Here is an 11677-nt window from a genome sequence, read left to right as displayed (position 1 = left end):
GCTGGCAGTGATACCGTTACTACAGCAGGCCGGTCAGGCACATCGGAACGAAAGCAGAGAAAACCAGCATAGCGGTGATAGAGGATTATTTAGGGGTCGCGGACCATAGCACACTATGCTTCAACGGTTTTGGATCTGATGAATCGTTGTCGAAGAGTCGAGGCCCTCGGGGTCATGCACTTTACGACCAGGTAGGCCTACGCATCCGATCTGCGCCAGGGACGGAGAAGCAATGAAGGTTCACGCTTGCGCTCTGTGACGTGACCTGGCTGGGACAATTTTGTTATCGTAACTCGAGTTGTGTCAAATCAATGATTGGATCTAGGTACTTGGTAGTAGCAAGGCCTCGGCGTGCAAGGCGGAAGCCAGAAAACAACGCAGGACCAACACTTCCGATCTTGTGAATGCGGCCCTTGTGAGGAGAGTCTTGAGGTGATTGTTGCGTGGTTTATGTCCGTCCGATGACTCCATACGTACCTACCTACCGATTTGGAGATATCTACCTGCCTGACTGCCTGGGTAAGACGTGCATTACCAGCAGCACCTAGGTTAATGGGCAGCTCCCGTCCGTTAGCATCGAGTCCGACGAGTGTTGAGGATGCACTGCAACCCGATCTAGGCCCCACTGGGTTTAGTATTGGCAATTGCCCCCCCACCAAGATTCTAAGGTTCACTGCGGCTTGGCATTTGGGTAGCGCCGTCACCCAGCACTGACCATGGCCTGGTTAACCTAGGTACCTCATGGCCAAGAAAGGAAGAAAAAGAAAGAGCTGATTGAAAGAGAGCGAAAAAGCCCCGCAACGCGTCTTGGGTTCGTCAGACCGCGCCCCCAGGTCTTGGCAAGGATGACCACCTTTATCTGGAGCTGCTCTGCTTGACACACATCCACCACTTATCCGCCACAGATTGCTATAGTGCCTCGAGATCGACAATTGCCCAACAGACAGATTTGCTCCAATGCAGACGACCTGCACCATTTCATTGATGCAGCACCAATGGACACCATGGTGAAGCGCTCAATACCTACACGCGAGCCCAGCTCTCCACCCTTTGACTTTGCCCTAGACGTGCTCGGACAAAGAAAGCTACCTCGTCGCATCTTCAGGGTCCCGGCCGACCAAGAAAGGCTTTTGCGTGAGCCCACCTCATGGGCAGAAGACTTGTTCAGACGCCCGCAAGGGCTGGCCAATGTGACCGTAGAGGTGCTTGACAACTTGTCCGACTTTCATTCCCGTCGACTCCAGGAGCCTCAGCAGCAGAGCTCTGCTATTGCAAGCCAATCATCAAGTGTGATTCATAAGGAAACCGCAGTTGTTCCAACGTCACCCTCGGGAACTCGTTCGAATCTGGGTCATGGAGAAGATGGCGATTCTTCACCCGGTACCCTGATTTCAGGCTGGAATTCCTCCCCTCCGCCAGTCCCTAGGTCAGAACCACCAGAGGAGGAGTCTGATGATGATTCATTCGCCTCACAGCTGCCGGCACCTTCTGTTGCCATGATACAGCCCATCAGTAGCCCCGAGGGCCCTGATTCTCGACGAGACCAATCGTCTCTCGAGCAACCATTCGAGACCCAACTACCTGCGAGGCCACCCTTACAAGTTGGCCCCGGTATCTCCAACCTACAAAAGCGACCCGTTTTCGACGATTTCCCTTCTAGCAGCCCAGCTATGGACGAAGAGCTGGAGATTGTGCAGCCGGCTGCTTATGACAGAGATATGATGCCGCCTCCACCGCATAAAGCTGTAGAGCCGAATCCAACGCCACCTTCGGCACAGCAAGTTCAAGTACCCAGTACCTTCCCTGAACCGCAGAGCTCGAAGAGTGCATCTGAGCCACCGAAGGTGAAAGCGGCAAGAAAACACCGGCTCATGCCCCGTGTCGACGTCGTAGGATTGTTGACGGATGATCTACCACCAACTAAACCTTTGATAACATCTGGGCTTAGGGCTCCTCCCCCGAAAGCGAGACCTCATAAATACGTACCAGAGTCCTCATTCAGTGACGAGACATCATCTTCTATTGTTCCATCAACTGAGAACCATATGGCTCTACATACTCCATTCAGAGACACCAATGGCAAATCCCCTTCAAAGACTCTTATAAGGGAAACACAGGTGTCCCTTAGCTCAAAACAGTTGCATATGCTTCAACAATCACCCAAACCCAAGCCTCCTACTCCGCGCTCGCCGCCTCGGATAGCACATAGTCCCTTGTCTAGCTCTCACGGCAACCCATCGTCCCCCTCAAATCGTCCCTTGACTTTCTCGCCTCCGCCGCCGGTAGCTGCTCCTTTGCCAGCTCCCCCTGTCCAGTTGTCGGTGCCAAACTCGGCAGTTCCTGTGCCAGACCCTAGCGGCGATGACTCCGGGCCTCGACCCGATGAGCCTGTTGTTCAGCCAGTCGAGCAAAATGGTATGCGTGATCAAGGGGACACAAACCTTGAAGAGAAGCTAGCAGATCTTGAGGAACAGCTGAAGCAAGCCAAACTGAATATCGCCTACTACGAGGCACAGGCTCGATCTGGACACTCCTCCTCCAGCGTACACACCGCTGGATGCTCCAAGCCAGCTGAAATTCACAATCACCTATCAGCAGCCGAGGAGGATGCTATGGTGGTTGATGAAGTTCCGCAACAACGCGAGATGGTTGAAAGGGACGCAGAACATACACCTTTCGACCAGTATACGAATGCGTACCCTGCATATAAGAACCATGGCAATATTTGGGAATTTGTGAAAGCATGTGTTTACATACAACAGTTGCAACGCAAAAAGGCTCTCGCAACATATCAATATGATGACTTCATCCGGGCTTGGACTGAGGGTTTCGTCCCATATGTCCTTGGATTCAATCTTGAAAGCCCAGAAAAGCCACTCACCGCCATTGAGTGGTACATGGAAACGGTTGATAATGCACATTTCCAATTCCGTGAGGGGGTTATAACGAGGGACAATCTCGAGACGGTGTTTGAAAAACACCCAGAAGAGACAGAAGGAGCTCGAAGTCATCTTAGGGTTGCAGGATCAAGGAGAAGCCCGCTTCCAAAAATGTTGCCGCTGGCAGAACCGACACTTGCATTGCCGCCGACACCAGCTATCGGCACAGCGCAGCTTTTAGATCAGGTTCACGCCCAACCAGAAGAAGAAGTGGGAGACTTGGCAAACGGTGCGGACTCTGCCGTGCCGGCAGGACATTCGCAGGGACAACAGGAATTGCGAGGAAGCCAAAGTGATCCCCTTGACGGCACGATAACAGAAGCGCGAAAGCCCAAGTCGCCGGCGGGTTCACTAAGGCATTCGACTTCAGAGATCTTTTCTCGCAAACGACCAGCAGGGGACGAGGTTATTGCTGTATCCCCCAGGAGAAAACTTAGCCGTACCTTGAGCAGCCGCCAAAGTGAGCGCTCGACCCCCTCGGCAACTTTGCAACCATCGTCGACCTGCGGCGGCCTGCCCAGATCTTCCGCTCCGTGGCTGGGCCCCAGAAAACATGCCAACGACCCAAAGAAAAGAGCCAGGTCGTGGGAGAAATTCCTGGCCAAGAAGATGAGGCGAGACCAGGAAAGCATTGTTAATAGCTCTGCGCCGCCGGGTGGTACTCCGTCCTCTGGCCAGAAAGAGTGATGCAGGCACACCCATACACGGTTTTCCGAAGGACGAAGACGGAAGGAGATGTTTATGATCATGTAATTCAAGCGATACCCTAAGGCGGTTGAATGTGTACGAGAATGATGCGAGACCTGCACAGATAGTGTGGAAAGCCCTTTCAGGTGGCAAAAGGAATTGGCTTCTTGTACGAGCGGGATATATATCCCTTTACGGCTGTTGATCCAGCATATAGGAATAGTTTGAGCAATCCAAAGAACTACCTAGCAACGAAGGAGCTTCCCATTCGTTATATTTACATGCTTCCAAAATTTGGACTGGAAGAATCTGTGGCTGCAGACAATTACATCGCACTACGCATAGACGGATAAAGATCCTGTGGTCTTGAGAATCATTATTTTTCGGTTGCTGGCTCTGATGGTCCAATGAGGCACACTGAAGCCTTGTCCTACACTCTATGGTCGTCGGCCACAAATTAGTTTTCTACCCAGGGCATGCCATGACCCAAAGTCGCAGAACCAACCTGCCAGTCTTCCTTCGCGCTCAGCCCGACTCGGCTTCCCTGGCCTCGGCCCCCTGGTCGCCCTCGTCGGCCGGCGCGTCCTCCTCGGGCGTCAGCGTCTTGAGCTGCAGCGCGTGGATGCCGTGGTCCTGGGCCATCTCGTCCCGCAGCAGGGCGTACACCATGCGGTGGCGGGCGGGGCGGGCCTTGGCCCGGAACTCGGCCGACGCGATGACGAGCCGGAAGTGCGTCTCCTTGGAGGTGCTGTCCGCCATGGGGGCGTGGTGGGCGTGCTTGTGTGAGTCGTTGTAGATTTCCAGGCGCGAGGGCGTTAGGGAGGCGGTTATCTATGGTTGTTTGTTAGTAGGTGAGATGGTACATTTTGAAGTCAAGGTCATGTGATCCTGGAGAATAGGCAAGGGGTGGTTTATTTTGTTGGGGATTGTAATCCGTGTGCAGCATCGAAGTCGGGGCGTGGGTGATGCGTGGGAGTGTGAGGGGTGGTTTACTTTGCTACGGATGGTATCCTCCATAGGCGTCTTCGAGGAGGTGGCCATGCTGGAGAGTTGGCGATAAGCCTTGGTGCCGGCGCGGAGATGCCGAGCAAACATCTAAACAGTATTGCCAGGTGCAGGGCGTTGGTGGCTGTGGCACTTTGATGGTTGAATCGGATCAATGGTGGTTTCGCGATAGTGTACAGTGCAATTTGGCACGGTATGGTTACTCATGCACTACTTTACGGATGGGATATTCGGGTCCGGCTGATGGGTGACTGTCTGACTGACTTCATTCTCTGCGATGGATTTAGAGTTGGGAGGGGATTGGGCTTCCGGGTCAGGCGGACCGGTGATTCGGTATGTACCTGTAGATTAGATAGAGAACTGCGAGAATGGACGGCGTCGAAAAACCCAAGGGGCAAAATGCAATTGGAAAAGATGCTGCGCTGCACAATCCCGATCTCCCCTACCACACACCACCGGCACCCCCCTTCTCATTGATCAATGACCTACCTGAACGTAACCCTGAGATTTCTACTTTGGAACATTGCACGGCGTCTTATTAGCTAAGGTAATCAAGAAAAAACCAACGGCAGTTTTGTCCACCTCTTCGGAATACGGCATGTCAGCCATTGGGGAGTAGGTAGAACCCTGGCCAAGCGGATCTTCTCTGTATGCTGCAGGCATTTCTCTTCCCGAAAAGCACCTAACCTTCACCTGCAACCAAGCACACGGGCAGTAGCGGCGGCGGCGGCGGCAGCACATTGGCAGCACATTGGCAGCACATTTGCGTACATTAGTACAGAAGTAGTGATACCAGGGTGCTTCACACACTTGCTCTACCCGGGACGCTTATTAGGTACATACTGACGGGAACTGATACTACACAGCCAGAGCGACAAAGTCAGTCAAGCAGAGAGGCGCACAACACATCGGACGGCCCTCGGAGATCGGCTCTTTTTTTTATACTTGTCTTTCCTTGGAACGGTCCCCTTTTTTCCCTTTCGGTTTCTGAGGAGTCCCCGTAATGCTGTTGTGTAGTAATATTGCCGGCCCTGCTTTGCGTCTTGCGTCTATTTCCTCTCTTTTCCCAGTTGAACAACGGTCTGTTGCCTGCATTAGTCGTAGCAAGCTGCGGACGTTGTCGTCACTCTTTTCCGGACCACCACCACTACCACCATCACTGCTACCACGATTAACTAGATCCTTCGCTGCCACTGCCGGCCTGCTGCCCTCCAGGATGGCCTCCACCCTGCCCAGACTCCCTCTCTTCGAGGCCATATCGAAACATGACCCAGACTCGACGGCCGTCGTTCATTGCCTCTCTGGACGTAGCTTCAAGTACGGCGAGCTTCTCCCCGACGTTGCGCGCACCCGTAATCGGCTATACGAGGCCGCCGACAGATCGGACATCCGGGGAGAGCGAATAGCATTCCTAGTTGAGAACAGCTACGACTATGTCGGTACGCATCGGTCTTTGTTCCTGGGATCCTGTTTGGCGCAAAAGTCAAAAGCCGTCCATTATAACGAAAAGCTGACTGACAAACCAAGTAACCCTGCTTGCGATTCTGGCGGCACGTGCCATTGCGCTGCCGCTTTCACCACCCTTCCCCCCGCCGAGCTGCAATACATCCTGTCGCACTCAGAAGCTCTGCTGCTCCTGCACTCGGCCAAGTATACGACCAAAGCACAGGAGGTCCTCTCGACGCCATTCCCAGACCCATCCCCGAATCCCACACCGCATCCTCACCCCAAACTCGTCGAGCTGCCCAAGCATCTGGGCGGGACTTCTTCTAGTGCCGAAAATGGAGAAACAAATGGAGCCGCCCAAGCCCACCTCAGCAGTGACGATGCCGACACCGAGGGTGCGGGCATGATGCTCTTCACCTCGGGCACCACGAACCGGCCCAAGGGCGTCCTGCTGCCCGAGACCGCACTGACGGCGCAATGTAACTCGCTGATCTCGGCCTGGAAGTACACGCCCCGCGACCGGCTCCTGCACGTCCTGCCCCTCCACCACATCCACGGCACCGTCAACGCCATCCTCACCCCTCTTTTCGCCGGAAGCACAATCGAATTCCTGTTTCCGTTCAATGCTGATACTGTATGGCGCCGGCTCGCAAAGCCATTCCTGCAGACCAATGGCAATGGTACTAGCAACGGCGTCACCAATGGCGACTCCGCCGCCACCGCCGAAAGCGAAGCCAAATACGCACACCTGTCCAGCGCGCCCATTACTTTCTTCACCGTCGTCCCCACCGTCTACACCCGCCTGCTCTCGACGCACCCAAATCTGCCCGCCCCGATCGCGACAGCGGCGCGCACCGCCATCAACCCGGAGAACATGCGCGTGTCCATCTCCGGCTCGGCGGCGCTGCCGACGCCCGTGAAACGCGCCTGGCGCGACCTGAGCCACGGCAACGTCCTGCTCGAGCGCTACGGCATGACCGAGGTCGGCATGGCCCTCTCGTGCGGCCTCGACTACACGGACCGCGTGGACGGCTCCGTCGGCTGGCCGCTCCCCGGCGTCGAGGCCCGCCTCGTCGACCCCGAGACCAAGCAGATCGTGACCGAGGACTCGGCCGAGGGCGGCCGCGAGCACAGCGGCGAGATCCAGCTGCGCGGCGCCAACGTCTTCCGGGAGTACTGGCGCAACCCCGAGGCCACGGCCAAGGAGTTCGTCGAGGGCGAGGACGGCCGGGGCCGCTGGTTCAAGACGGGCGACATCGCGCTCCGTCGGCCCGTCAATGCCACGGGAGGCGCCGGGTCCGGCTCGTCGGGCGACTGGGCCTGGGGCCCCATGTACTTCATCCTGGGCCGCCAGTCGGCCGACATCATCAAGTCGGGCGGCGAAAAGGTCTCGGCCCTCGAGGTCGAGCGCGAGCTCCTGTCCCTGCCCGAGGTCGCCGAGGCCGCCGTCCTGGCCGTGCCCTCGGGCAAATGGGGCCAGAAGGTCGGCGCCGTCATCGTCCTCCACGACGCCTACAAGCCCAAGGGCTGGAAGCCCATGGACATGCGCCGCGCCCTCCGCGACCGCCTCGCCAACTACAAGATCCCCCAGGTCCTGCGCGTCGTCGAGAGCATACCCCGCAACGCCATGGGCAAGGTCAACAAGAAGACGCTCGTCGGCGCCGTCTTCAAGGAGGACTTCAGCGGCGATGAGATGTAAATGACCAGCCAACTAGCAGGTTGGCCGATCATGTACGATTACGAAAAAATGATACTCAAATTCCTCTCGAGGGTTTCCACTCAACTCCCTGCATTGCCAACGGGAATCCACCTAAGAAAGACAAACTTTATACATTAAAACGGGGTTATTTGCGTATATAGGACAAACACTGAATCCCATGGAGGCACTCTTGTTGCAGGGAATCAAATATAATATTGATACTTATCACATGATTCTCACTGGGCTTCAACAGAACAAAAGCAGCACGTAGCGGGCTCCTCGACTTTGGTCATGAAATCAATATATTGCAATTACGCGGTATGTAGCCGGGCGTCTCTACTGCCCCAACTGATGATGTACTGGCACAGCTCGTAGATAACTACTGACAATGCTGCGCGTCCCTTTTGTATATTCTCCACTATTAAAACTTCCGCCACATCTTGTGGGCGATGGGAGATGTAAATGACACCTGGGATAGTGGTCAAAGTCCCTCTTAGACTCTGCTGCCATCGTTCCTGCATACCCTCCAAGGGTCTTCATGGCTCCAAAACATGACCATGCCGGGGCAATCAGGGTAGAGGTCAGGCAATTGTATCCATAGCAAATGCATTCATGCAAGGCTCGCACCTCGTCCGTTTCGAATTTTCACCTTAGACGGTGAACTTGGCCTTGGCACGCGTGCTTCCACTGTGAGCAGCATCGGTGTGGCCGGAGTACTCGACAGGCTCGTTGGCAGGGAGCTTGAGAATCTCCTTGAAGCGCTTGCCGATCTGCATCAGGATGTCCTGACCCTTCTGCACGGATCGGCCCTTTCCGCCAGCAACGTCGCCGTCGCCCCTGTTAGGGATGCTCTTACCGATTGTGCGTGTCCAAACACCGATACGGAAGAAAGCCTTGCGCACGTTGACGACAACACCCATGACTTCGCCATCATCCTCTTCCTCGAGCGTCTCGCCAATGGCAGCCAGCATGGTGTGCAGCCAGATGTCGTTGATGTCGCAGTTGCGCTTATCCTTGAAGCTGTAGGACCACTTGCCACCGTGCTTGTTCTGGGGGTCTTCCCATTCGGGGCGCACGCCCTCCTTGAAGAGGTGGTAGTCGGACTTGAGGGCCAGGTCGCTGACGGGAGCGATGTTGTTCTACGGGTTGCGTTGTATTAGTAGTGCGTCCTGCGACAGCAAGGGCAAGACAAGACTCACGTAGATCCCCCAAAACTCCTCCACTGAGTTGAATGTGATGACTTCCTTCAACAGATCGTTCCAGTTGTCACCCTGCAATGCAGTTGTTAGTATTATTCAAATGGCACGTGAGGTGGGCGGCTTTCAGCCGAAGACGTAGGAACGTACCTTGCCGCTCGAGGGCTTGGTGAACCACAAAGTCCACTTGTTCTGAAGAGGGTGCTTGACATTGAAGTTATCTTTGTCGTGGAACACCGTCACCAACTTTCCATCCGTATCGACTTGGGAAGTCTCCTCGTGCTCACCCTCGGGCGAGACGGGAATCGTCTTGAGGTCGACTTGCTGCTCGGCCATTTTGACGGTTGTGTGTGGTTGGTGGGGATGTGTCGGGAATTTTTCTTCGCTTGGAGAGGCGGGGGAGAGAGAACGAAATGGATGTCGAATGCACAAAAGATGCGCAATTCAGTAGAGGAAGTTGGCAACCTGAAATGAGGTTTAAAAATCGTAGGGAAGGTGCCTCGAGGGAACTCCGACAGCTCAAGGGTTTGGGGCGCGAATGGAGTAGGGACGAAGGCGGATGGATGCGAAGTTTCAATGTTTCGCTCTTTCGTGGGGCAGCAACTAGGAAGTTGGCTGTGGTTTTTATCTTATCGCGCTCTGGGGGTGAAAAGAATGTCAGCGGGAGGGGGAATCGACGGCCGAAATGGGCGATTCGTTGCTGTCGCAAATCCGAGGTCTGACGATGGGTATAAAAAACGGTGTCTTGCGACTTTGCACCAGGCAGAGCCAATTCACTCGAGTAAAATTCGGTCTGGTAGAGGGATACGCACGGGAGAAAGTGGAAAATGGAAGCTGACAACTGATGAAACTGGTCGCCGTCTTTTCTGGCTGTCAGCGCCCAAAGCCGCCCTATTTCATTAACGATTTGACGGGTGGGGCACACTGACACTGGAAGCGGGAGGTGCGTGTACGCTAGGTACCTTCCAGTTGATGTTCCTACCTAACATTGAAGGAGGTACCCTGGTTGCCTGGTCACAGCACTGGGTAACAGCTTGAAGGGGCTGTTTCTGTGACACTCCTCCCTGGTTACATGCCTATACCCTAGGAGGTAGTTGACGCAAACACTCACGAGACTTTCACATGAGCTGAAAGAACAATAGCTCAAATGCATTGATAGTTAACTTGCAGCAGATCATTGTTCAATAACGATCAATCCAAAGAAACTAAAAATAGCGCAGAGCATCAAGTGATTCCTTTGCGCGACACTCGGTCGGGTTACAAAGCCACGTGGTTTAGTAGGCAGTTCCCATCAATCATCAAGGCCACATTATACGAAACATGGATGGTCCAAGTGTAGGCCTCCTTGAAGTAGGTACACTGCAATGCAAAACTCGACATCATGCAATTCTGTTCTCCGCCGGCTTCGACCCTGGCCTGAACGGATCGGCATGACATGGTCAAGCTGCCCGTGTTCGGTTCGGTTGTTTGATAGTGCTCGCCCGCCAGGTTCAGGTTCAGGTTCAGGTCAGGTTAGGGTGCTCTTAAACCCTTGGTACGCCGAGTTGATATCCAGCTCCAACTCTCTGGCCTGTTGCTCGCTCAATTCCTCGGTGGCTCTCATCTGGTTCAACGTAATAAGCCACTGGACGATCTTCCCTCGATTCTCAAAGTCGCGGTCCGTCACTTTGTTCACGCTCTGGATGACGTCTGTGAGGAGAGGATGCAGTTGGTCTTTGGCAAGAAGCCCAAGCCGCAAAGCATCCAAGAAGGTAATAAAGTCCTGGGTCGCTTCCAAGATGAGGGCCCCCGACATGTTGCTGGTCGACGAAGGCGGCGCAGGAGCGCTACTGGCCGAGGCGGTGACGGCGGTAGAAGGCATGCCGACTTTGAGACGTTCTGTTGCCCGAGGTACTTCCAGCTGTAAACCACATTAGCGTTCTTCTGCAACAGTTCCAGGTCATGTGTTCGTACATCCCACTCAGCTTTGAACTCTTCCAAGCCAACAAAGGCGTTGGCAACAGTTTCGTCGGCGAGAATCGACTTGTACTGTTTTAAGGATCTTTCGCAGATCTCCGTGTAATCGGCCTCGGGAATGGCATCTTTTAGGAAGGCCTTCTCCAACTCATCGAGGGTAACGATGATGGAAAAGATCTCGGCAAGAGAATCCTGCAAATCCCGTTCCGCACGTGTCTCTGCCAACTTGACCTCCTATATCATGTACATCAGTATTGAGCGCACCCAAGGAATTTGAGCTACTTACCTCATCCAGGTCTATCGTCGCAGATAAGGTCGTATTTGGGACATAGCTATGAGGCGTCGGCGCATAAGCCTGCCTGGATATCATCGTGAAGCTGCTGACGTCACCAGGAGACGTCGCATCTACAGATGATCATGGAAGTTGCACGTGGTGCGAGGGTTTACCGCCCAGAAACCCCAGGCCCCAAGTCCAAGAGTTTTATTGGTATTGAGCAAGATAAAGTCTAGATATCAAAGGACAACGACAAGAACCAATGTAAGACTGCGATCCACTACCTATGCTCCGGTCGGATGTAATCACGCAAAACAGCTGTACCTACCATACATACTTCTGGCCCAGATGCGACCGCCGCAGTACAGCAGAGGCTCAAGTGCCCTGGATTAGGTAACCGTGGAGCCCCCACTACGCTGCGAGTACCTGCCAAGACCGACTCCCTCTTTTTGCCTAGCTCAGCTCTGATAAGTCT

The 11677-nt window shown here is 54.5% G+C and overlaps 5 protein-coding genes across 5 annotated transcripts; 2 read left to right on the top strand and 3 right to left on the bottom strand.

Annotated features, from left to right (window-relative positions):
• Positions 1-1004: 1004 nt before the first annotated feature.
• On the top strand, positions 1005-3626 carry PG986_003462 (uncharacterized protein; the record flags this gene model as incomplete). Its single annotated transcript, XM_066839684.1, has 1 exon — positions 1005-3626. One exon carries the CDS (start codon positions 1005-1007, stop codon positions 3624-3626), a length of 2622 nt encoding a protein of 873 aa, XP_066704748.1.
• Positions 3627-4151: 525 nt separating this feature from the next.
• On the bottom strand, positions 4152-4667 carry PG986_003461 (uncharacterized protein; the record flags this gene model as incomplete). The annotated part of the gene is made up of 2 exons (XM_066839683.1): positions 4152-4457; positions 4620-4667. The coding sequence occupies 2 exons, from the start codon at positions 4665-4667 to the stop codon at positions 4152-4154; spliced, it is 354 nt and encodes a 117-aa protein (XP_066704747.1).
• A 1180-nt stretch (positions 4668-5847) lies between these two features.
• On the top strand, positions 5848-7776 carry PG986_003460 (uncharacterized protein; the record flags this gene model as incomplete). The annotated part of the gene is made up of 1 exon (XM_066839682.1): positions 5848-7776. The coding sequence occupies one exon, from the start codon at positions 5848-5850 to the stop codon at positions 7774-7776; it is 1929 nt and encodes a 642-aa protein (XP_066704746.1).
• A 650-nt stretch (positions 7777-8426) lies between these two features.
• On the bottom strand, positions 8427-9308 carry PG986_003459 (uncharacterized protein; the record flags this gene model as incomplete). The annotated part of the gene is made up of 3 exons (XM_066839681.1): positions 8427-8915; positions 8976-9047; positions 9123-9308. The coding sequence occupies 3 exons, from the start codon at positions 9306-9308 to the stop codon at positions 8427-8429; spliced, it is 747 nt and encodes a 248-aa protein (XP_066704745.1).
• Positions 9309-10479: 1171 nt separating this feature from the next.
• Positions 10480-11298, bottom strand: PG986_003458 (VPS28 protein; the record flags this gene model as incomplete). Its single annotated transcript, XM_066839680.1, has 3 exons — positions 10480-10872; positions 10926-11162; positions 11215-11298. 3 exons carry the CDS (start codon positions 11296-11298, stop codon positions 10480-10482), a joined length of 714 nt encoding a protein of 237 aa, XP_066704744.1.
• Between the last annotated feature and the right edge of the window lie 379 nt (positions 11299-11677).

This window comes from Apiospora aurea, assembly GCF_038362705.1.
Source record: "Apiospora aurea strain CBS 24483 chromosome Unknown utg000002l_segment0_segment0, whole genome shotgun sequence".
Classification (NCBI taxonomy): Eukaryota; Fungi; Ascomycota; class Sordariomycetes; order Amphisphaeriales; family Apiosporaceae; genus Apiospora; species Apiospora aurea.
This window is presented reverse-complemented; position numbering and strand designations above follow the sequence as displayed.